Here is a 25,120-nt window from a genome sequence, read left to right as displayed (position 1 = left end):
TCTCGCCACTGGCCGGGGCACAGGGGAGCCAAGAGGATTTATTTTGCGAGAGTGTGTGCGAGAGAGAGATGGCGAGAGAGAAAAAGAGTAATCGGAATTAAAACCACTAAAAGGTGCAACTGCGTGTTTGTTTATTTGACGACGGCGGTTAGTGATCAGCTTTACTCTGCGGGCTGTTAAAAATGCGTGTTTACTGTATACCATTTAGCAGTCAATCTGTTCAGACTGTACGCACGTGTGCACATGCGTGTGTGATTTGTTGTAATCGACATTCCGTTTTTCAGACTTTTTTTTTTGTTTTGTTTTATTTCCCCTCAGGGCGCAACAGCGCGTGGAACCTCAGTAACGCATTCCTTTGAACAAGTTCGGGTTGCCGGTGCAGCAGTTGAACCTCTGTGCCTTTGCCAGAACATATTATGTATTCACGTCTCCTCAGACTTTTATGCAAGAGGGTGTTAGCGGTTAAATCAGTTGCTCCCGTCCTGTTTTACATGTTGACTGGACTTCAAAGGTGAGGCTGGGCCCTGTGCTGCCACAGCAATTACCCGGGAGATGACGCCATCTCCTGGATATTTCTAGGATTGCTTGTCCTTTTGTAAAACTGACCCGGAGGCTCGCTCACTTGGTGTGTTCTGAGTACCAAAATTTCTTCTGGTTTAGACGTTTTTGCTCAAATACTGTTGTTGTTACATATTATTCTTCTTCTTTTCCTCTCGGCTTGTCCCCACACCGTGTCGTCTTTTTCCATCCAAGCTTATCTCGTGCATCTTCCACTGTCCTCATGTCCTCCGTCACAACATCCATCAACCTTTTCTTTGGTCTTTCTCTCGCTTTTTTGCCTGGGAGCTCCATCCTCAGCACCCTTCTACCAACATACTCACTCTCACGCCTCTGAACATGTCTAATATGTTTATTAACATATTATAATTCTGATTTACAGTGGTCTTGGGCAATGCAATCATAAAAATGGAAGAAATAAGACTTTGTTGTTCCTACTGATGATGGCGGAGGAACTGTGGAATGTTTCACGTCTTGTTTAGATGAATAACGACGATGCACTGGGGACAAAGTGTCTTAACCTTCCTATCACTTCATTCAGTGTTAACCTAACCCTAACCCTCTTTACAGTTTTGGCGCATTATGTCATACCAAAATCGTTTTTGGTTTCACACAACTCGGCTCATGATTTTGTGTCAGATCTGCGACGGCGCTCACCCCGTGATAAGAACGAGCCGAGGTGTGTGACGACGGGGAGATAGCGCAAGAGCATGTCACGAAGAACAGAACGGAGCTTTGTCAAGAGGCGGCCTTTGGCTGCGCGCTCGCTGCCGTGTAGCTGTGCCCACAAGGTAATCCCTCTCTGCTGTCCTCTGCCAGGCCTCCCTGCTTCCTTGCTCTTCTGAGAAAAGAGAAGTGGCAGCAGGAAGCCACAAAAAAAAAAATGACCCATTCACACCCCTGCAGTGAGAGCAGAGCAGACGGAGCGGAAGCCATGCTTTTACATACACTCCACTCCTATCACCCCGATAGCCTCTGGTCTATAACAAATACGCTGTCCTCATTTTGGCGGAGGGAAGTCCCCCTTTTTTTCGTGTGTGTTTCTATTGTTGCAGATGTCAAATTAGCTGTGTCTCACCAAGAATGCCTATAAAGTAAATTGAGCTCAGCTCATTGCGGGCAAGGCTCCTGACACCATGGTTCCTCGACGCTCGAGGGCTTGACACATGCCACAACATGTCTCTCTGTCTCGAGAAAGGAAGGGAGTTTACCGAGCCTCAGTTCTCCCAATTGCATCAGTAGATACAAACAGCTCATGCACGCACGCCAAAGGGATCAGGCGTGGCGAACGGCTGAGCATCTTCTTTGCTGCCTCTCCCCCTCCCCCAGCTCGCCTTGGCAAGCCACGCATGCCTGTGTCTGTTATCTACAAATGGTTAAGGAATTATAGGTTGAGAGGGGTGGAGGAGGGGGAGGAGGGAGAGTGTGAAGGAGGGAGGTTTGTGTGTGGGTGGGTGGGTGGTTGTGTGTGTGTGGGGGGGGTGAGGTCATGTGACATCGCAGCAGCTGCTAGGCTAAGAATTTCTGTTTTCTCACTCAGAGGGAGAGAGCGAGAACACAGAGGGGAGAGATAGGCAAGCGCGTGTGGCGTGTTGCTTTGTTAGATAAGCTCCAAACGGTCTTTGTGAGAGGCAGCACCAGAGACAGGAAAGCAGGCGGGGAGGGAGAGCCGGCGGACAGGCGGGCGAGAGGAGATAGATAGACGTGAGGGAGCCAAGAGGGGCGAGCAGGAAGATGGTGTGCGTCCTCGCAGCGGCCGCCGGTGCGGGCTGGTGTGGGCTGAACGCGAAGATGCAGTCATGGGGGATCCAGGCGCTTCCACTCCTTTGTGCAGTAAGAAGCTACAACCACACTGTCTGTTTGTCGGCGCGGGAGGGTGAGGGTTGCGATGAGTGGAGGTGACAGGAACTCGGGCCAGACCTCCGGATGTGTGGCTCCGTTTGTTTGTCAAGCTTTATTCTCGTCTGTCTCCTTTCACCATGTGGCCTGATGCGTGCGCTCCCACACCAGCCTTCCCGTCTTTATTTACACTTCGTAAATGCTCAGTCTTTCTTTCGTTGACCCTCTTAGCTTACTTTTCCTGCCTTTACGGGATTCCTCTGCATGGGAGGGGGTTAACTAAGTAGCATTACCGGGACAGGGTCTCTTGTGTGTTTTGCACGTTTGCCACTCTCCCAATGGTGCAGTGTGTATTGTTCAGCCAGTAGTCATTGTTGACTCCATTATTAATTGTGCGCGGGGGTTCACGCGGAGTGCACCGGGTAACTTGGGGGTTACAGGCAGGACTATCTGTGAACTGTCGGGAATGTTATTGTCTCTCTCTCTCTTGTGTATGAATCCACTGCTGTGTATGTGTCAGACACATGCAGGGAGCCGTGCTACTCGGCTCTGGAGGGGACACAATCTATTTATAGCTCTCTCAGCCTCGATAGTAAACTCAGATGCAAATCCTGTTTTTTTTTTTTTAGTTGAGTTATTGACTATTTTTTTTTCTATGTCAGTGGGTCATTCTTTTGGGGTGCTAGTTTTATGTATATTACACCGGTATGAACATAGACCATATCCTCTGAACTGACCTTCACGTGTGTGCATCTGTGCATTTGTGTGTTGTCGGAGCATGTAAGGCTATCACAAGGCCTCCTGGCATTTAGGGATTCCACTGACCGAGAGGCTGTCAATGCGGTGTCACCTTTCAACACACACGCAGGAGGAAAAGGAACCCCCTCCCACCCCCCCACCCCCCACAACTCCCTTACATGAGAAGTCATCCTTTTCCGTTATGCTGTTGCAGGAAGTCTCATGCGCTCGTGGACTGTTGATAACGTGCGCAGTTAACACACAAGGTAGCACAATCACTTTGATTGTGTCAGCGCCTGCGCCGTTCCGACGTTGTGTGTTGTCTCACCTTTGACCCCAAGCAGACATGCAAGCCAGACTTTGAGTTCTTGGTTGTGGAAGGTTGACCTGCCCTCGTAACCTTCCACCTCTGACCCCAAGCTGTACAATGAATGGCCCTCTGCCCCTCATACCACCAATCCCCATAAGCTCCAGCTGTCACAGAAACTCGGCACCCCACTATCAGTGTACAACAGCTATATGTGTTGTTCTACCCCCCCCCATCTATTTTGACGAAGGTGATTGTGCTCATTTGCATATCCGTCGTTCAGTAGTATATCACGCCGACCTATGTGAGAAGAGGTGAATGAATGAGCGTATCAACTCTTTGACAATTCTCGCTCCTAAATGCTGAATCAGTTATTCAAATAAAGCCATCCGTTCCGTTTCTTTGCAGGCATGAGCCATGAGCCAAAGTCACCATCCTTAGGAATGATCTCCACGGCAACACGTACAACGGCGACGGTCAGCCCTCTCACCCCGTCGCCTCTCAACGGCTCCATCGTAGCCAATGGAAGCCCAGCTGCCCAATCGGCTCACTCTGGATTCGCTGCAGCCCTCCGAAAACTGGCAAAACAGGCAGAAGAACCACGAGGTAAAGACGTGATATGACCTTAAAGTCAGAGGCCCCTTTTTAACTCTCTGCATGAGAGATTTGTTCTTGATGTATGTGTTTGAGAGTGTTTCATGGGCAGTTTGTGCAGCCGAGTGCAACGTTGCAATTTGCAGGCAAGAAATTGATTTAGTTGAAGACCCTTAAGAAACTGATGAAGAGCCACTCACTCACTCACTCACCCACTCACCCACTTAATGCTCTCTGTGTGACCAATTACCTTTGTGCGTAGAACAGTGAGGCCAACACCTTTATTTTCGTTATAGATAGAAAACATTTTGGTTTTCCATCAATAAACTGAATGGACCACCAGTTCGGCGTTTTCCCCCATATACTGTATTTCCATCTTGATTCGGATACTTAACTTACAAGATCGCATTAATTGTAACTTTTATTCATGTAAGTCTATCGAAGGAAGATCAAGCGTAAAACAGTATTGAATTGTGTTGTGGAAAAGAATGCTTCGTGGGGTTTGAGTCTGGGGATTGACATCTACTTGCTCCTGATGATACTTATTAGTTAGTATTAACTAACGTGAAAACCTGAGACTTGTCCATGAGTGGGAAAAACACCTAATTGTGGAGCCAGAGAAAAAGGGCCACAGTACACACAGTGACCATAGCCAATGCAACCATTAAGAATGCTCTGAAGACAAAATAAACCACTGCTGTAGGGTAGACAATGAAAAATAACAGCTGTTGACGACAAACATTTTGAACAAAGAGGTTTAAAAAAAACTCTTTATGAGCTTAGTGACAACATTCAGAGGGCATGAGTGAAGGTCATGAAGAGGAACAAATTTACAGATGCGACACTAGAAGATGCAAACAACTGAGTTATAATAATTTGAATGTTAGTCATGAATTTGCCAGAGAACAGAGATGAGCCCAAGTTCAGAAGACTAAAGAGAAAAAGATGAACCTTACCAAAGTTATGAAGAGCAAAAACTGTAACTCTCATTGTCAAGTCCCTGGGTGTAAATCAGAAATTGAAAATGTCATACATGTTGCTGAATATATTCATATTTTATTTGCCTTGGGCAGTTGTGTGATGTTTCATGTCATTTTCAACTTTCCAAAGTTGTCAGAAAGTTCTCAACAGACACATATTTACATAAAATTGAAAAAAAAAAAAAAAAAAAAACATCAAAATCAATTTTATACGGTCTTACCAATGTTATCAGTCATATGAGGTGAACACGGAGATCCACATCTACTCTGAGTAGTCATCATATGTTGAAGTTAACATACTTGGACAATGGATAGTGGACATGGAATTACTTTGAAACTAGATTACAATTACGATGCAATATTTTGCAATATTACTATTTTGTCCCCACCCTATAACACCAACCTCAGCTCATTCGAACGTACTACCACGTAATCCCTTTTTTGACTTTCTTGCTCTCTATCTCTTTGACGTTATAGAGGCCTGTATATGTTTGTGCGTGTGCTCCTATCCAGCATACGTACAGACCCAGCGACCCCCGTGTTTTACCCTTGGTCCGGCTCTTAAATCAGCAACCTGGCTGTCCCCAGACGCGTTGCTCCCCTGCAAATGATTTATGACGTGCAGATAGAGAGGACTCGGCTCTCATCACCTCCCTCTCGATCCGTCTCCCCTTCATCTCACTTCACGCTCTCAACCCTGCATGCATGCTCTATTACTTTCTACTTCTGTCCCTCTCCAAAAGAAAATCCCCTTCCAGAAGCCATTTCTGTCTTTTTTTTTTTTGTCTACGACTCGCCTTTTTATAGGATAATTTTTCTTCTTATTGCCCTGTCTTGCTTTTTTGATATTTTTCCCATCCTGCTGCCAGATGAGAATATGCCAAGTTAAAAGGTTCTATTCTTTCTCTGTTGTATTGAAAAAAAAAAGCTACCAGATAATTGCTGATAAAGCCCTAGCACCTTTTTCTTTTTAAAGCACAAAAAAAAAAAAAAAATAGTGTGCTATTTTTTGCGGCCTGCTGACTATGCCGCCTGGCAGGTCTCGGATGTGATGTGTATGTGAGTCAGCCGTCGGGGCATCTGGGGCAACTCCGCTTGCGCTCTGAGCCGTGGCACCGCGGTGGGTCGAGGCATGTCACCCCCGGAGCTCGAGTCTTCTGTCTTCTGAGCCTGTATTTATAGGCAACACACCCCAACGCCCCCACACACCCAAATAGTTGTCTTTGCAGCCTTGGAAGCAAGCTGCAGCCTGCCATCTTTTCACGAGCTTCCTTGACTCTCAATCTCTGACGCCACGGTTTGATGAGTTGTGCAGCGTACTGTATATGAGATAAGCGTGACTCACCGTCCTACGTCCTGGAGGACTTAGATTTGGTTTGAGTGCTGCTATTAACGCCGGCAGCCACTGAACTCATTTAAGCACTTTAGCACCGCCGCTGTTTATTTGCGCACGTGCAAACCCAGACACGAATTTTCACTTGTCCGTGCCAAGTATAATGAACAGTTCCGAGTACCGAGAGCTGTGCTGAAGAGTGATGGATAATGAGCGTCGGAGTGGCACACAGCGCACATACACACACACACACACACGCGTACAGCGCTGATAACGCTCTGCCTCAAAAAACCCAGCCTGCTGATATGTGATTAATTAGGCAGATCTGGGTTTAATCCTCGCAGTTGTTTCCTCTCACACGCTTGTAGACGCGTCATCAGAATTTCATCCCTGGCTTCTTACCAACTGTTGTACTCTACCTGGAAATAGGGTCTGCGAAGAGAAAGAACAAAGAAGCGCAAGATAGTAGAGTGCATTGGCAAGGGAAAAAGAACAAAAACAAAAGATTTGATCGTAATTAGCAGATTTGTGGAAAAGTTGAGGTCTTTGTCACTCGTGAGCGTGACTATAAGATGTGTGTATGGGTCCGCAGGCTCTTCTTGTTTCGAGGAGCATGCTGGGACAGCGAGGTAACGTGTCTGTGACCTCTCCATCTGGAGCCCGCCTGAAGCTCGCACAGCCTGGCTGCGCTGTGCTTGTATCTTCAAGGCAAAAGCCTTCAGGCTGTGACTGTTACTGACACGCTCACAAACAAGCCCGGCTGACACCGCGGCACCGCCACCCACCCCTCTTCCATCTCACATCATCGCATTTCTTGCGTGACCCTCGTCGCTTACAGTGCTGCATTCAAGTGCAATATACAGTTTGTAGTTGTGTAGTCAGCAGAAGACAGAATATCCCCTCTCTCCCCATTATTTTCATCCGCCATCTTGTCTTGGCACAGTAGCGCACACTTTGTGCATCTCCGCATGCAGCGGAGAGCCCGACTGAATGTTTGTTTTTTGTTTTGTTTTGGGGGGTGGGGGCTTTTCTTGGATGGGGTCAAAGGATAAAGGAAAAGCATCCGCAGGAGAGCACAGGCTATGATAACAGCTTGGTCTGTTGTTTCTCATTTATGTGTGCGCATGTGTGGCTCAGCTCGAGCGGTCAAGTGCGGAGGCAGTCTGGGAGGCTTGTAATAGAGGACACGATCTAGAAAGCAGCGTCACATAAATCAAACACCCTGGCGCTCACATTCTCTCATCCCTTCTTCTGGCCTATTTCTCCGGTAGGGCTGTCACGATTGAATCTTTAGAATCAGTTATCCTGTCCATCAGAGGTGTCAAAATCCTTTTGGTCACAGGCCACATTGGAGTTACGGTTTCCCTCAGAAGGCCGTTATGACTGTGAAATAAAAAAAAAAAAATCACCTCATCATATTTACACACCAAATTTATGAACTAGTTTTGGAATATGGAGTCAATGGTAATTTTTTTTCAACCATTGTTCACGTTTGGTAAAAGAAAATACTCCATCCATCCATTTTCTTTGCCGATTATCCTCATGAGGGTCGCGGGGAGTGCTGGAGCCTATCCCAGCTGTCAATGGGTACACCCTCAACTGGTTGCCAGCCAATCGCAGGGCACATTGAGCTGTGTGGCGAATCCAATTTAAAAGTTGAATACAGCCACATCGCAGTTATATGAGGGTGTTTATACTTGTGCAACCAGAGTACCAAAATTATTTATTTTTCTCTTCCTAGCTCAAAAAAAAACACATTTTGTTTCTCATTTCAGTTGTACAGATTATCAGATACGACGATGGTGGGAAAAGTATGGCCTCATTATTTCTAATCGCCCAAAAACCTGGAATTTGAAGAGGGGTGTGTAGACTTTGTATACCTCCTGTACAAAACACAATCCAATGGGATAAAAATACAAGCAAATGTAAAGACAATTTACACAAACATGGATGTTTTGGAATGTGTGAGGATAAACTCCAGAACACAGCACAGAACATTTTGGAATATCCCATCCATCCATTTTCTTTGCCACGTATCCTCACGAGGGTCGCGGGGAATGCTGGAGCCTATCCCAGCTGTCAACGGGCAGGAGGCGGGGTACACCCTGAACTGGTCGCCAGCCAATCGCAGGGCACAAGTAGACAAACAGCCGCACTCACAATCACACCTAGGGGCAATTTAGAGTGTCCAATTAATGTTGCATGTTTTGGGGATGTGGGAGGAAACCGGAGTGCCCGGAGAAAACCCACGCAAGCACGGGGAGAACATGCAAACTCCACACATGTGGGTCCGGGATTGAACCCGGGACCTCAGAACTGTGAGGCTAATGCTTTACCAGCTGCTCCACCATGCTGCCATTATCATTTATGATATGACAATTTAACATTTTGGCACAGATTTTCACAAGAATCATGGATGTTGACACACATGATTTGCCTTCACGGGCCACATAAAATCATGTGGCGGGCCGGAACTGACCCCCGGGCCTTGAGTTTGACAAATGTGCCATAGCTATTTTGTCGAGTAAGCGCCACTCCCCCTGTAAAAAAAAAAAAAAAAAAAAAAAATAATCAGATCATTTTCTTGCCACTAGCATTTTATTGCCATTTTTGAGGAATGGACCTATAGCCTTAAATTGCATATATTGATAGTGAATTTATGCTATAAACTCAGAATTTGAGACATCAAAATCAGCCTTTACTAAACAGTTGGCACTACCGTGCTCGCGATTACCATTTCAGATAGAAATAAAAACGGTAACTACTATTCAGCTCACTCGCGTCACATCAATCATGTTATATTTACATTATACGTCTGATAAAATAAAGTGTCTTGAAAATCACTTACAGATGTACGTCTGTCGTCTTTGGCAAAGTTTATCAGTGTCCCGACGCTGTGTACGTCTGCAATAAATCAGTCCATGGCAGAACCAACTTTTTATTTTATGAGTGTGTTTCTTCCAAATAGCCAACCTCTTAATGTGAAATGCCACATCCAGCAAAATGGAGTAGTTATAGTTTGCCGTTGGAGTTGCGCAATCGCAAAGGCAAAAAAACTTTCCGTAGGTGATATGTTTTTCTTCACTCTTCAGATTAGTTGACTAGTCAAAATCAGCACTAGTTACAGCTAAGTAGTGCAATCCATTTTTGCCATAATCACCTCAAGACATGATTAATCAACAATACTGTATGAGGGTACTGTAGTTTGGTTATTACCTTGTTTTCATACAGGAAGCCATGTTCATTCTTAGTGTATTAAGAAGAGAAGTTGCATATTTTAGACATGACACTTATTAAGGATGTTACAATAGTAGATGTCGGTTCTTGTCTTTTAAATGTTAAAGGAGTTTAAGTAGTTTCATCTTTGCAGCGATGTTTTGTGTTAATATCTTTGTTGTTTTTGGATAGCTCTCTCTTATTTCCACTCACCTGTTTTGCTTCTCTTCCCGCTCACTTAATTATTTAGGCTGCTCCGCCTCTCCTCCGGTCCTTTCTGCTTTTAACACGGAAAAGGAGGACGAAACGGAGGAGATGAGAGGAGGGCTTGCGGGGGAGACGGGGGGGATGGGGAATAAATGGAGCGGAGGTCTGTTGCCTAGCAGTACAGTAACACTGCGCTCGCTGCTCCTCTCATCTCTGCCTCTTCCATCCTCCCGGCTTCATTTGTCCCCCCCCCCCCATTCCTTGTTGAGCATGGTCGGTGCGTATGAGTCTGGTCAGTGAATAGTCTGTGACACAAGAGCTGTATTAAATGTACCGCCATTCCCCAGGCTAAGTGGGCAGCTATTGATTGGCCAAGTCTTGCAGGGGAAAGTCATGGCTCTCTGAGGTGAGAGGGGAGGATTAAGCTACTAATTGCCGTTGTGTAGACAAGAAATGCCCGACCCCCCCCCACCCCGAGCAATACTTACCCCGGTTGCCTTTCCGCTCCACCTCTTGCCCCGGCTCACACCTCTTGCACTCTCGATTAATTTTTTTAACCCCTAGTCACCACCCATCTCGTTTTTTCACGTTCATGTCTCACCTCACTGTGCCAGCCACCTACACAACGCAGCCAAACCTGTCTTTGTACCGTAGATTTTCAGATCCCTTCGTGACATTATTGATTCTCTCCGTTTTTAGTCAGAAATTCAGAATAAGATGTGTAAAATCAGTCCCTGACCGCACCCACCGTGAGAGGATGTTGTCTGTTCAGTTACCACGGTTACCGTCGCTAGGAAGAAATGGCGATATGGAAGAGGCCTGTGGTTTTCGTTGATGGCGGGGAGGAAGTAGATCTGATCTGGGCTGCGGTTTCAACTGTCGCTCTTTTGTGCGACCGCTTGCGAGCGTATAGACGTTTCAGCTAACCTGCCCAAGGATGCACATTTTTTGCACTCATCTACTGTTCCAGTGCCAATGTCATGAAATGGATGATTTTTAGTATGTTATTAATGGAAAAACGGCAGCCGGTATGGACCCATCGTTTTTTTTTTTCACCACAAAACATGGTTTTGACGTATACGGCTTTTTGTAATTCCCTCTCGAGGGATTTGTTTTCGAGAAAAAACAGGAAGTGACGTACAGGGCAGTAGCACACTCAAGCGGTCTCGTCTGTTTATACTAGTTTTACCTGCTGGAAGGTAGCTCGTTGTTCCTTCGTGTTAGCCAAAATGCCGCCTCGTTGCATTGCTGCATGTTGCTCGAGCACTCGGGAGGATGGATTTACCCTTCATAAGTTTCTGAGATACCTGGTTCGTCATGAAAAATGGATTGCACGGGTGAAAAGGGCGAGAGCTTCATGGATTCCAAATGACAGGTAGGTGTGTGTAGAGCTACTAAAAAAAACAATAGTGGGGGGGGGGTGTAATCCTTTCAGAATTACAAAAATTTCAGAACAAAAGATCAGAGTCCGTAAATCAGAGGTGGTAAATGTGTCGATGTGCCCGTCGGCCCCGTTTCCGCCGATCACGGCTTCGGCCGGGCTGGCTCATACATCCTGTCTGGGAGTCTGTTAGTTAGAAGTGATCCGCATATCATCTAAATATGGCTCGAAACAATACGGTAAAATTGCCCCGGAAACTTCACTCGATGGTGAGTTGTTCTCTTCTTCGAAAAAAGCTTCCGTGTCTGAAGGGGCGTGTCCCATAGTAGGGGTCACAGTAGTTTCAGTGACAAATATCCGGGGTTGACGTCACGGACAGTAGATGTAGCCAATATGGCGACCATTTGGATTTCGAATAACACTTCCGCAACTTTGTGCATGGATGACGCGCTCTCCGCTCATATTTATTTTTTCGTATAGACATTGAAGTGAAAAATGTTATATGTATTTTTCATTTCACTATCTATTTTAGAATGTTTTTAGGGATGACACTTGTGCTTTAAGTGTAGCAACCCAGTTTGACTGTGTAGTGCTGCGTTTTTGATGAGCCACGTAGACCCGCTGGTCAAGATTATAGAAGAAAGGATCAGGACTCTGGGCCCCCTTGTGAGGAATCATAGTTATCAGCATACAGACAGGTACAGTAAATATGTGTGGTCTTAAAGCTGAAATGGCTGTGATGTGTGAACGTGAGCGTATCGTTTAGGAGTGTTTGGACTATAAAGAGGGGAAAGTGAGAAGTGAGGAAAGCGAGGCATGTGACCAGACTGACCCTCAGCTACGGGCTGTCCCTGGGGGCTTTTGTTAATGTGGCACAAGCCTCGGCGAGGCAAAGAAGCTCATTGGGCCGGCTTCTCACCACCTGCTGTGCGCGCGTGCAGCGGAATTGCAAATGTATGCGCAGCTACGTATATTCACCACGAGCGTTTCACACTCGGGCAACGTTTCCGGAGTCTGTTGAGACGCTGACTCTCAAAGGGCTGCTCGTCCTAATCAGTGTCACTCTGTAATAGGTGCCTAGGGCCATACATCTGGCCTTTTAAGTGTGCTATCTGTGTCTATTGTAGTGCTACAATCCCCTTATTGTCTTCACTGAGGGACGGCCCTTTGAACAAATTGTCTTGATCTATGAATCTGGAATATCAAATATGAATGAAGGATTGTTATTTGTTATAAAAGTCTTTTTTTGGGGGCATATTGATGCCTTGATCTACATCCTTTTCCCAAGAAATTACCATACATTCCCTTGAAAATTTGAAATATTAAATGTGATTGCAGGAGGGGGAAAAATACTGAATAGCAGCCCTAATATCTAAATTAAATCCCATTCACAGAACCGGTACAAACCAGTACCTCCTGTTATGATTTTTATTTTTAAAGCAGGTGGTTGTGGTTGCCGTTTGGCCTGCCCCCTCTCTTCCAACTTATATCAGAAGCGACGACTCACTGAATTTAAGCTGCCCCAAGAAAAATAAAATAAAAAGGATCCCCATGAATTTTTTATCTTGTTGTTGCTTGGCTATTTCTTTATTTTGATACTTGTGTTGCTTTTAAGAGTGTTTCTGTTTCTGACTTGATTTTTGGGGGAGGCAAAGGCATCACTGTTAGTAGACATTATCCAATTGATAATGTTATAAATAAAATATATGGTGAAAAAATATAGCAAATACTGTCAAACTGCTGAACAGACAACATCTCAATGGACAGCAGAGCATGATTATTCCCACAGCAAGAAAATAATTTGGGAAATAAACGAAAGCAAACATTGGCTTAATGGGGATAGAAATCCATGATAATTCAAAATTCTTCTCTACGGGAACCAGTGGGAAATCACACAAATTACTTAAGCCTATCGAGAACGACTCGGGGAGCAAGAAAAAAAAAAAAAAGCCTTTTGATGCTTTTGATTCTGCTTGCACGCGACCCCACCTGTGCCGTGGCGTGAACCTTCCTGCCATCCTGTGAGCTCCCCCCCTGGGATTCCAATAATCATCATACCGTGAGATTAATTCGCTGATAAAACCGAAGCGTGAGATTTAAATGTTGTTACATCCTCGCTAATCAGTTCTCCTTGTGTAAAGCAGGATAATATCCTCCTTCCTGCACTAATTTCTCTTCCCCGTCTCTCCCCAGTCGCCTCCTCCATCAGCAGTGAATCTTCCCCAGTGTCCTCGCCAGCCACCAACCACAGCTCTCCAGTCAGTACGCCCAAGAGGGGTCCTCTTGGTCCAGGGCCTGTCCTGGTCCCCCCAGCAGGCCACAGCGTGCCAAACACGCCACCCGTCGTCACAATTGCTCCGACCAAGACTAGCAACGGCCTCTGGAGGAGTGAGGGACGCCAGGTAAAAAAAAAAAAAATCAATAAAAATAAATGAACCCGATGCGAAAGCTGTTCTATTTTTAGGCCTTCATCCTCCTCGTATTTCCTTGTGTGCCATCTAAGAGGCGATGGCGTGTGTATTCTTCAGCTTGGCTGTTAGCACAATTGTGCACGCAGATAGGCTCACAAAGGATTAATGGATTTTTTTTTTCCACTGACCTGTTACTCAAGATTAGGGTGTCACATATATGACGTTTGTACATTTCACAAAGCCAGTGGGGCAATGAGAGTCTGCCCGAGTCCCATGCCACCGCAACCCACCTTCTTTGGCTCGCTGCCTTAAACAATGGCCGGTGCCCACGGGACATCAAGGTGACAGGCTCCCTACTTAGCCCTCTTGGCCTTGGAGCAGCTCCTGCAGAGTCCACAGCCCTTGGGCTCCTCACCCTCCTCCATCGACACTTCCAGCCCCGCCTCCCTCACCCACGCAGTCAAGTGCATCCTCCGCCTCATGAGTCCTGACACACAGTTGCTGTTATGTAGCGGGGCATTAGAAAGAGGGAGGGGAGGGAGAGCTGCTTGCTTTGATAAGGAGTGGATTATGGATTATGGCCTTGCTTTAAGCCTTCTTATCTCAGCTCAGGGCTAATGGTGGAGGCCAAGCACACAGTTATGGACAGCACTTGCCTGGCACCACGCACAAACTGGCCCGGGCACTGATTGATGGATCTGAAGGGATAGGGAGAGGAGTATGGATGGGGTGGGGGGCATAGCGAACAGACAGTGAGGAGGTCACGCTGCTTGAAATATGTGAGTGTTATTCAGGCCATTGTCCTCTTGTCTGGACACCCTTCTAGAGCCCCCTCATGACCCTCACTCAGCTTAGCAATGGCTTTTGCAAAATAAAACTTTTCAAGGGTCAGCCAGAGATTTGGAGCGGAGCGACTGTCTATTGTTGTTCAAGAGTGTCACCAATTCAATTACTTAAATTGAAAACATGTTTTCCTTTTGTGAATAATGTTGTTTGTTAGTCTACATCGAGGGGAGCCAGATTTTTTACCCCAAGATCTACTTTTCAAGCACCCAGCCTCCCGCGAGCTACCGACGACGGGGGCGAGGGGGACAATTTCCCACTCGAAAAGAGAAAATCTCGTCCAGTTTAACCACTCTTTCTTCGATTATTCACATAGTCCGACAGTCAATGCATCTTAAAACAACAGCATTTCTTTTTTTTAACTTTGTCCATTAATATCGAACATAAACATAAGCAGCATGTCTAGCTCGTCTTTGCTCTACCTTGCCCAGACTGTGTTGCTAACTAAAGCAGTGGTGGTGGACCCTGTCATTATAAAACACATTGATGGGCTGCGTCAGTACTGTAACATTTATTTGTAATTATGAATGTTCGTCTTTAATAGGAGGGTGGGGGGGGTGCGGAGCAGGTGTAAGGTAAACTAGAAATTAAAGAAAGTGTGGCAGAGGAGCGGTCGTTGTTAGAGAAAGTTTCATGTGCTGCCTAAACGAAACCAGTGGCTTCTTTTCATTTTTTACAGTACATATGTGAATTGTGCCATTGGATGTAATAACCACTCATCCCTCACTCTTTGAATCACATTGCAAAATGCCACAAACTGAATAGCTGTGTTATACTTTCAATTTGCATTGGATTTTTTTTTTTTTTGCGCGCAATGCAGAATATCTGCGAAGAGACCGCATCAGTGGAGCACAATTGCGCACCTGTGCAGTATAGAGGGAACATTGGCTGATGTTTTTTGGGGGTTTTTTTTGGGCACGCCGTCTCACGATTGACGCATTGAGCACCCCTGGTCTACATGTTTGCGAGACCTGCGTTTATGTTCGAAAGAAGTCGCTGTAGAAATGAAAATGCCGCGTCACCATGTTTGTGAGCCCTCCAGCGGATTTGTGGAGCAGGAGAATGACGAGGTTGATCCAATTGATGTGGACAGAGAGGCTGGGCTGGGAGAGCGCAACACCAGAGATGCAAAAGATGGCGTCATAATAGTCTGACTGCGACGACCCGTCGGTGAACACCAAGACTCTCGTGCTCCTAGAGAGCTTTAAGGCCATAGAGGTCACTCAAGTCAAAGAAAATAGTTAGCACGGAGGCCGTGGGGTTACTTTAAACCCTTTTACAGTCTGTAATAAAAGCTTGTTTGTAGCTGTGTTAACATCCAGTATGAGCCCTACTTTCTATTCAGTGTCCCTGAGATGAGACAGTCTTTCATAGGCGGGGTAATGGCCAAGGCTGTGATGGAAGGAGGGTTTGGTGCGTTGGCATTTTGCTTTAATGACTGCAGGATTTTGCTCCCGCTGCGGCCAGTAATTGCTTTTTAATTGGCAATTTAGAGTCAGGACTCCATCTGAAAGGCGTAAACGAGCACTCTACAATGTGCAGGGTCTCTCAGCCACAGAAGGTTAGCGCGCCCGGCTCGCTCCGAGGAAGATGGCAGTAAATGGATTGCGTCTTTGAGACTGTGCGCTTGTACGTGTGCGTGCATGCGTAACAAGCTGCTGTTAAAGAGAAGTCAGCGGTCAAAGTCTAATCTCTGCATACGTGTACTAGCACCTGGGTGATCGCGTTCTTTCTTTATGGGGATCTTTTTCGTGCAGCCCTTTATACCTTCCTTTCTCCGCAGTTGTGCTTCCGCAAACATGAAATAATTTTCACGGGGCCCGATATCCGTGCTTAAACATTTTCATTTAAATGTTGCGTTTGTTGCTTCCTTGTAACGTGATAAGGGCGTGCAGCGACGGCGGCGAAGCAATCGCAGAAAAGCAGCAGCACCGCAGCGCTTTGTTTCATCCTCTTATGATGGGATTTCTGTGAAATTGGGTGGAAAAGGAACAGTTGATTCGAGCGGTAATCATCATCTGGGCATTGCACCAACTAACAGTTACTGACTGAGTCACTGCCGTTATTATGAAACCCTGTCACACTAACCTCCATGTATGATCTTGACTTGGCGCATTTTCATTCAAATTGGAAATGGTCATAGAATTACAACGTTAAGCAGCGTCGCTTGCAACGTCTTTTCCGTAACAGAAATTTGTCCGTGGTCATGACATTAAAAAAAAAGGTACGTAGGGTATTGCAGTCAATCTAGTTATGCGTGGTGTGCTGATCGTCATCACACATAATCTCAAATAAATTTACATGATAGATGCTGCTTTAAGTCCAGATCGGAAAAGGACTCAGACCGTGCTCAGTTCTTGCTTTTACAAGTTAATATGACCGGTATAGCGTATGTATGGATATGCGCATCCTTTCTGCTTGGCTTTTGTTGGACTCTGATCTCGTTGCTGTTTGACAAGGAGCGATATATGGAAATGTGAATCTTAAGAAGCAAAGAAAGATGCATTGAGTAAAGGCATTCGAGGATGGATGTTGCTGATCAGTGTCAGTTTGGGTCACTGGTTGCAGAAACACAACACAGAGGGTAATGTCTCACTAAATGGGATTTGTTTTATCAGCGGCAGTCGGGCACGAGTTGTTGCAAGGTTTCGCTTTAATCCAGCCCCGGACCAGAGGTTAATTTAGTGGGGGCAAGAACTATTCTTCTCTTTTCCTGCCTTCATTACAATTCCCTCCCCCTCCCCTTATTTTGTGAGAGATAGCCGTTTCTTCCTCTCCTCGCTATCCCTCCCATAAACAGTTTGCTTGTACACCTTACAAAGGTTGCAAGATTCTCTGTTCAGCAATTGCATTTGTTGCCAAAGAGAAACCAAAGCTTTCAGAAAGCGCTCTCCCACTCCCTCAGCAGGATGTCTTTGTACCTCTGAAACCGTGCGCGCGTCTGTGTGCGTGCGTCGGTGTGTGTGTGTGTGTTGTGGAATTGGATAAGTGAGTCCAAGCATGCTGCCAACGGCAGAGAGGGAGGTGACAGAGATGTACGACTGACAAGAAACACAGGCAGCGGGATGTTTTTCTTTGGATGTTGCCTTCCCCGTGGATGTTTCTGTGTGGAAGCTGTGCACACACGATCCAGGAAGTCGTCGTTCATGTGGTGGTGCAGTACATTAACGCATTCTTAACAAGCTTCAGGATGACGTTTCTTGCTTGGATTTTGTTGTTTTTGCGACTTTTAGCCTGTCCTGTTTGGAGTGTATACAGCATATGCCCAGAGAAATGTTGTGAGGGTTTTATATTTGTAGGGAATTGCTGTAGATGGCTGAGGTGTAAGGGGAGGGGGTGAGAGAGACTTCTGAATCATAAGCAGACCCCCCCCCCACCCCCCACTCACAGGATGGGCTCCATCAACACTGACAAGTGTGTCGGTCACATGTCTGCTCAAACAATGACTAAGACTCTCTGGTTGCATCTCCCCCCCCCCCCCACACACACACACACAGGCTGATTCGGGGCCTCGTGGGAGCAGCAGAGAACGGCTGGGTGCGGAGGGGACCCTCCCCCAGGAAAAGGGCCCCTCAGTCCCAGCCCACCTCCTGGGAAATCCTTATGCCTTTGGTCTCCCCCCTGGCGCTGTGATGCAGGATTCACGTTTCCAGCCCCTCAAGTGAGTGCTCCCCGACGTTGAATACCTTTTTAAACTTTGGAATGAGATGTTTAGCCAACATGCTATTTGTATTTCTCGTGAATAATGCACATCAGTGTATAATACGCGCACCCGAAGTTGACCTCAAAATTCCCCTTCTATCCATGTACACTCATTTTTATATAGCATGGTTTTGCTATACGCTCAAAATGTGAAGTATAATCTATATCCCGCTGTCATTTTTCTGAGTCGCTTATCCTCACAAGTTCACAGGAGTCCTGAAGCCTATCCCTGCTGTCATTGGGCAGGAGGCGGGGTACATCCTGAACTGGTTACCAGCTAATCGCAGGGAACATGGAGACAGACAACAGTCGCACTCACAATCACACCTAGGGAGAATTTAGAGTCTTTAGAGTCAACATTTTACAAATTTTGACAGGTTATATAAACTATAGAGCACAACAGTACACATATGCAGGAATACATGTCATACTGGAATCAAAGTGTAGGCCACACTTTTCTCATAACCTCTAGGTGGCGGTGGCATACTGTAATGTAGTGTACAGCTAAAGACGTACATTTGTTTTTTTGTTTTCACTTATACCTTGTGTATTGCGCACTTTTGATGTTTGAGAGAGAAAATGCACATTATACACAAAAAATTTCCTTATATGTTGTATATTTTTGAAACAGTTTCATTTTCCCCTGCACACAATCAACTTTAACTCGCTCCTTTTGGATATATTAACAGCCTTCCCAGACAACTGACTAATGCCGTGCCGCCTGGTCCTGTACCAGAAGAGTACCTCCGTGGTTTTAGGCCCTATGCCACAACTGAGGATGCCCTCCGGATGCCCTCTTTGCCACTGGGTCTGGACCCCGCCACTGCAGCTGCCGCTGCGGCATACTACCATCCCAGCTTCCTGCCCCACCCCTCTTTCACCCCATACAGGTGAGCCTCTTCATACAAACATTGTGTTGACTTGACACGTCTCTTAAAAATCAAAACACTTTAATATGAAATCATCCATCCATTTTCTTTTGCCGCTTATCCTCACGAGGGCTGCGAGAAGTGCTTGAGCCTATCCTCGCTGTCAGCTGGCAGGAGGCGGGGCACCATGAGCTGGTTGCCAGCCAATCACAGGGCACATGGAGACAGACAACAGTTGCACTCACAATCACACCTAAGGGCAATTTAGAGTGTCCAATTAATGTTGCATGTTTTTGGGATGTGGGAGGAAACCGGAGTGCCTGGAGGAAACCCACGCAGGCACGAGGAGAACATGCAAACTCCACACAGGCGGGTCCGGGATTGAACCTGGGACCTCAGAACTGTGAGGCCAACGCTTTTCCAGCCGATTCACCTTCCCGGCTATCGGAAATCATCTTTCCCATTAAAATTAATGGAAATGCCATTAATCTGTTCTAACATCCCCCCAAAAAAGGTTTTTTGAATCATAAAAATATCACTCAATAGTATTGTTCTTTATAAATATGTACATGAATAACAATTAGATAGAATGGGACAAAAAAATTTGATTAAACAGTTTGTTGACCACTAGGGCACAATATAATACAGTATAATTTCATGCGAGCAATTCAAAGGAAAAAATGCTCAGAGTGACATATCATATATATATATATATATATATATATATATATATATATATATATATATATATATATATATATATATATATATTCATATCACATGAAAATCATCCACTCTACTAGTATTAGCATTGGTGGTATGCAACTATTCTAAACTAATCTTAAATGTACCAAAAAATAAGAATGTTCCACTCACTGGCCACTTTGTTCAGTTTCTATTAAGCTGTATTAAAAATGCCTTTACAGAGGAGAAAATTCCAATTTTATTACCACCATCAGTTCGAGCTAAATTTGATGATTGTGATTTTAGTTTGCATTGGTGTGAAACTCCACCATCATACCGAGAGGTGCATCGAATATATTGTCCCTGCCATGTCGCTAAATAAGCTTGATACTATAAGTCAGGGGTGCTCAATGCGGCAGTCTTCATCGATCGCGGGATGGCGTGCCAAAAAAACAGACGTCAGCCAATGTTCCCTCTAAACTGCGCGCGTGCGCAATTGTCCACTGAACTTTCTCTAAGAACGACTGCTGCTCAGCCACATTCTCTTTTTCCTAGCTTACCTTACACCCCCCGCCCCCTCTTAAAGACATACACTCATAATTACAAACGTTACAGTAGTTACACAGCCCATCAATGTGTTTTATGATGACAGCGTCCAACACTGCTGCTTTAATTAGCAACACAGTCTGGGCAACGTAGAGCAAAGACGAGCTAGACGTGCTTCTTATGTTTACTTTTGATATTAATGGAGAAAGTTAATAAAGAAATGCTGTTGTATTAAGATGCAATGACTGTCGGAGTATGAGACTAATCGAAGAAAAAGTGGTTTTACTGGACGAGATTTTCTCTTTTCCGAGTGGGAAAGGTCTGGTCCGAAGCCAAAGTAGAAAGCGCAGGATGAGATGGTGTGTCATTTTAAAATTCCAGGATGGAAGCAAAGACAATACAGTGCACAAAAAGCTAATTCTGTATTTTAAACATCAGAGGCAACATAACATTAACCTTAAAACTGTTTGGGAGCATCATCATCTCCCACAGACCCCCGTCGTCGGTTGCTCGCAAAAGGCTGGCTGCTTGAAAAGTAGTTCTTGGGGTAAAAAAAAAGGTCTGGGCACCCCTGCTTTTAAGTATTGTAGCACAGTTTTATACCACTGCGAGCTACAAACACAACAATAAGCATTGTCAAGTTAATGTATTCCATTCGAAGGAATCTGAATTTCTTTGAGGTTCTCGTGTTGTGGAGATCTTTCCAAGGGCAGCAGTGGTCACTCAGAAAATACCAGCAGCAGATTTTTTTTCCCCCCAAATGGGATCATTTTGACGCTACATTATGTATGATTGTGTGCTCGAAGTGTGTATGTATGTTAAAGGGCCCCTCTTGCTTCAGGCCTTCACATAAAACCCCACCCCACCTCCCCCAAAGCCCCCCCGTCCTCCTGTCAGCCTCCCAACATCAGAGAAGTGCAGCAGCCATCACATTGCGCGCTGTAATGGGTTTAATGAGGGGATGAGCTGCGGATGTCACCGATACACACAAGCAACACACAGTTGTAACACAACACAGTCTCTGACAGCTGCTGTGCAGTGATTGAGGCTCGCTGACAGGCACTGCTGCTTTCTTGAGGGATGGGAAACGTTCTGTTTCTTCATCCAGGAGACAGAGCCACAAAGGTTAATGACAGTCAATGGTTTGCGCTACCAATGTGAGACTGATGCTAACATTTGATTTGATTTCCCGTATTATTTATTTTTGTCATGCAACGCTCTTCCCCTAGGATGGATGACCCGTTCTGCCTCTCTGCTTTGAGGTCACCTTTCTATCCGCTACCAGCAGGGGGCGCCTTACCCCCCATCCATCCATCTGCAGTCCATATGCACTTATCGGGGGTCCGCTACCCTGGAGACTTCACGCACCCTTCACTTTCAGCACTGCAGTCTGAGAGGTAAAGTCCTTATAAATTTAGGCGTGCAAATACAAGCATGCGTTCTACATTAGTACAGTGAAGAAAATAAGTATTTGAACACCCTGCTATATTGCAAATTCTCCCACTTAGAAATCATGGAGGGGTCTGTAATTTTCATTGCATGTGCATGTCCACTGTGAGAGACATAATCTAAAGAGAAAAATCCAGAAATTGCAATGTATGATTTTTTTAACAATTTATTTGTGTGATACAGCTGCAAATAAGTATTTGAACACCTGAGAACACCAACATTCATATTTGGTACAGTCGCCTTTGTTAGTCAGCACATGTCAAGGCCCGTCTTAAATTTGCCAATGACCATTTGCATGATACAGAGGAGTCATGGGTGAAAGTTTTGTGGTCAGATGAGACCAAAATGCAACTTTTTGGTCATAATTCCACGAACCGTGTTTGGAGGAAGATGAATGACGAGTTCCATCCCAGGAACACCATCCCTACTGTGAAGCATGGGTGGTGGTAGCATCATGCTGGGGGTGTTTTTCTGCACATGGGACAGGGCGACTCCACTGTGTTAAGGAGAGGATGACTGCGGCCATGTATTGTGAGATTTTGGGGAACAACCTCTTTCCCTCAGTCAGAGCATTGAAGATGGGTCGTGGCTGGGTCTTTCAACACGACAATGACCCGAAGCCCACAGCCAGGAAAACCAAGGAGTGGCTTCGTAAGAAGCATGTCAAGGTTCTGGCGTGGCCTAGCCAGTCTCCAGACCAAAACCCAATAGAAAATCTTTGGAGGGATCTGAAACTCTGTGTTTCTCAGCGACAGCCCGGAAACCTGTCTCATCTAGAGAAGATCTGTGTGAAGGAGTGGCCCAAAATCCCTCCTGCAGTGTGTGCAAACCGGATGAACAACTTCGGGAAACGTTTGACCTCTGTAATTGCAAACAAAGGCTACTGTAGCAAATATTAACATTGGTTTTCTCAGGTGTTCAAATACTTATTTGCAACTGTATCATACAAAGAAATTGTTAAAAGAAATCATACATTGTGATTTCTGGATTTTTCTTATTAGATTATCTCTCTCACAGTGGACAAGCACCTATGATGAAAATTTTAGACCCCTCCATGATTTCTAAGTGGGAGAACTTGCAATATAGCAGGGTGTTCAAATACTTATTTTCTTCACTGTATATTAGGATGTTTTTTTTTTTGTTTTTTGTTTTTTTTTAAATGCAGCACATCCTGTTCCTTTACACCTGTGTGCCCGTCGGCTTTTCTCTCCAGGCTTCAGCTGGAGGATGAGCTGCGTCAGCGCGAGAGGGAACGGGAACGGGAGCGGGAAAAGGAGCGGGAGCGGGAGGCTGAGCGAGAGAAGGAACGGGAGCGCGAGAGGGAGCGAGAACTGGAGCGGGAGAGAGAGCGGGAGCGGGAAAGAGAGCGAGAGCGGGAACGGGAGAGAGAGCGAGAAAGAGAGCGGGAGAAGGAGAGGGAAAGAGAGAAGGAACTGGAGAGGCAGAAGGAGAGAGCGCTTCGGGAGAAAGAGATGCAAGCCTCCAAGGCTATGGAGAGCCACTACCTGGCGGAACTCCACGCCATGAGAGGGCAGGAGGAGCGAACCAAGCCAGAAAGGCTCACCCCTAATCGGGCCGGTATGTGTCACCGCTGCCTGGGTCGCGCCATCATTTGGTTTCCCAGCACCCTCCCACTGATCATTCTGCTCCATCACAGATAAAACCAAAGAGCCCCCACTTCCAGCTCCAAAACCAGTCCCGCCGGGACTCCACCCCGCAATGGTACAGTCGCATCATACGGTCCCCGGCCTGATCTCGGGCCACGGCCTCTACATGGGGCCTGGCGCCGTGGGGGCGGGTCTCCCGACCTCCATAATTGCTCCCAGGAACAATGAGGAGGAGAGGTGGCTGGCAAGGCAGCGCAAGCTGCGGCAGGAGAAAGCGGATCGCCAGTACCAGGTGTCGGAATTCCGCCAGCAGGTTCTGGAACAGCACCTGGACCTGGGACGGAATCCTGACGTGCCAGAACACAGAACAGACTTGCACAGGTGAGGATTTTTTTCATTGGAAGAAAGCTCGCCTCCATTTTAATACCGTCTTGATGACCTTGCACAGAAACTGTTTGTATATGCACAATTTGCCTTGAAGCAATAAAGTCACTGATTGTGCTGCATGGAAGCAGCAAGCAGAGATCACAATTAGTCTGCTGCCTAAACAGGCTGCTGAATAAATAATAAAATTATGTTTCAGAATGTTACGGTTTAAATGTAAAACAATCCACATGTTAGCGGACTTCCTGTGTACGCTGTGATTAGTTAGCATAACTATGGGCCGATGACATTGTTTCCATCCGAGCTTGCTAAAATGCCGCTGATGTTTTTGCTGGTGTCTTCAACGTTAGGTACATGTATATAGTTTATTTGTACATTAATGTCAAAATGAACAGAGCCCAAACATCTTTGTTGGTTCTGCACAATCCCTGCTTTTATGTTTGTTGCGAACTTTGTAATACTGTAAATACCAAACGGATCAAAAAAATACATAAAGGTTCGTCTTGGTTTATTCACAGTTTACCTCAAAATTAAAGTGATGGGAGAAAATATGTCGAAAGTGATAAAAATGAAGAATGAGGCACTTAAAACAGCAAAAACGAGAGATAGTGAGAGCTGTGGGGAAAAACAAGTTATACCTTTTAAATTATCCACACACATTTTTCACATCTTTAAATAAAAATAAATAAATAATGCAAAATGAAAATAGCCCCTTTTGAAAGAAAAATATATCCATCCATCAATTTTCTTTGCTGCTTATCCTCACGAGGGCAACTGGCTTTGTTATAGTTTTGTACAATACATTTTTTAAAACTGCCCTGCTGTTAGCTGGCAACCAGTTCAGGGTCTACCCCACCTCCTGCCCAATGACAGATGGGATAGGCTCCAGTACTCCAGCGACACTTGTGAGGATAAGCGGCAAAGAAAATTGATGGATTTTTAAAAACATTTAGAATGTACTTTTTCGACCCCTATGTAACAACACGTAACGGTTTCTAAAATGTAATCTTTAAACCATCCATCCATCCATTTTCCCTCCCGTTTATCCTCACAAACGTCGCGGGGACTGCTGGAGCCTATCCCAGCCGTCAATGGGCAGGAGGCGGGGTACACCCTGAATTGGTCGCCAGCCAATCGCAGGGCACATCGAGACAAACAGCCGCACTCACAATCACACCTTGTGGCAATTTAGAGTGTCCAATTAATTGTTTTTTTTTTTTTCTATGTGGGAGGAAACCAGAGTGCCCAGAGAAAACCCACGCAGGCACGGGGAGAACATGGATATTCCACACAAGTGGGGCTGGGATTAAACCCGGGTCCTTAGAACTGTGAGGCCTACGCTTTACCAGCTGATACACCGTGCCGCCAACAAAAATACATTTTTATTCAAATGTTAATTAAATACATTGCATCCTTGCAACGTCCTACTTCATTTAGCTACGAGACCAATGATCAGTAGAAAACAGAAGAAA

At 45.6% G+C, this 25,120-nt stretch overlaps 1 protein-coding gene across 5 annotated transcripts in view; it reads left to right on the top strand.

The window, feature by feature from the left end:
• The window catches only part of gse1b (Gse1 coiled-coil protein b), an 83,620-nt gene that overhangs the window by 42,378 nt on the left and 16,122 nt on the right, over positions 1-25,120 (top strand). For 3 of the 5 annotated variants that reach the window (XM_061814192.1, XM_061814194.1, XM_061814196.1), the window contains exons 2-8: positions 3,851-4,048; positions 13,347-13,555; positions 17,905-18,068; positions 18,799-18,999; positions 21,438-21,605; positions 22,871-23,235; positions 23,315-23,645. In XM_061814192.1, coding sequence (XP_061670176.1) covers positions 3,851-4,048; positions 13,347-13,555; positions 17,905-18,068; positions 18,799-18,999; positions 21,438-21,605; positions 22,871-23,235; positions 23,315-23,645 — 1,636 coding nt within the window. Of the gene's footprint in view, positions 1-1,329; positions 1,350-2,148; positions 2,392-3,850; positions 4,049-13,346; positions 13,556-17,904; positions 18,069-18,798; positions 19,000-21,437; positions 21,606-22,870; positions 23,236-23,314; positions 23,646-25,120 lie in introns of those variants that run through there. The other 2 variants (XM_061814197.1, XM_061814193.1) reach the window with 2 other exon arrangements.

The sequence above is a fragment of the Syngnathoides biaculeatus genome, chromosome 3, assembly GCF_019802595.1.
Source record: "Syngnathoides biaculeatus isolate LvHL_M chromosome 3, ASM1980259v1, whole genome shotgun sequence".
Lineage (NCBI taxonomy): Eukaryota > Metazoa > Chordata > Actinopteri > Syngnathiformes > Syngnathidae > Syngnathoides > Syngnathoides biaculeatus.
The sequence above is the reverse complement of the archived record's forward strand: the minus strand, read 5'-3'. Positions and strand labels throughout refer to the sequence as shown.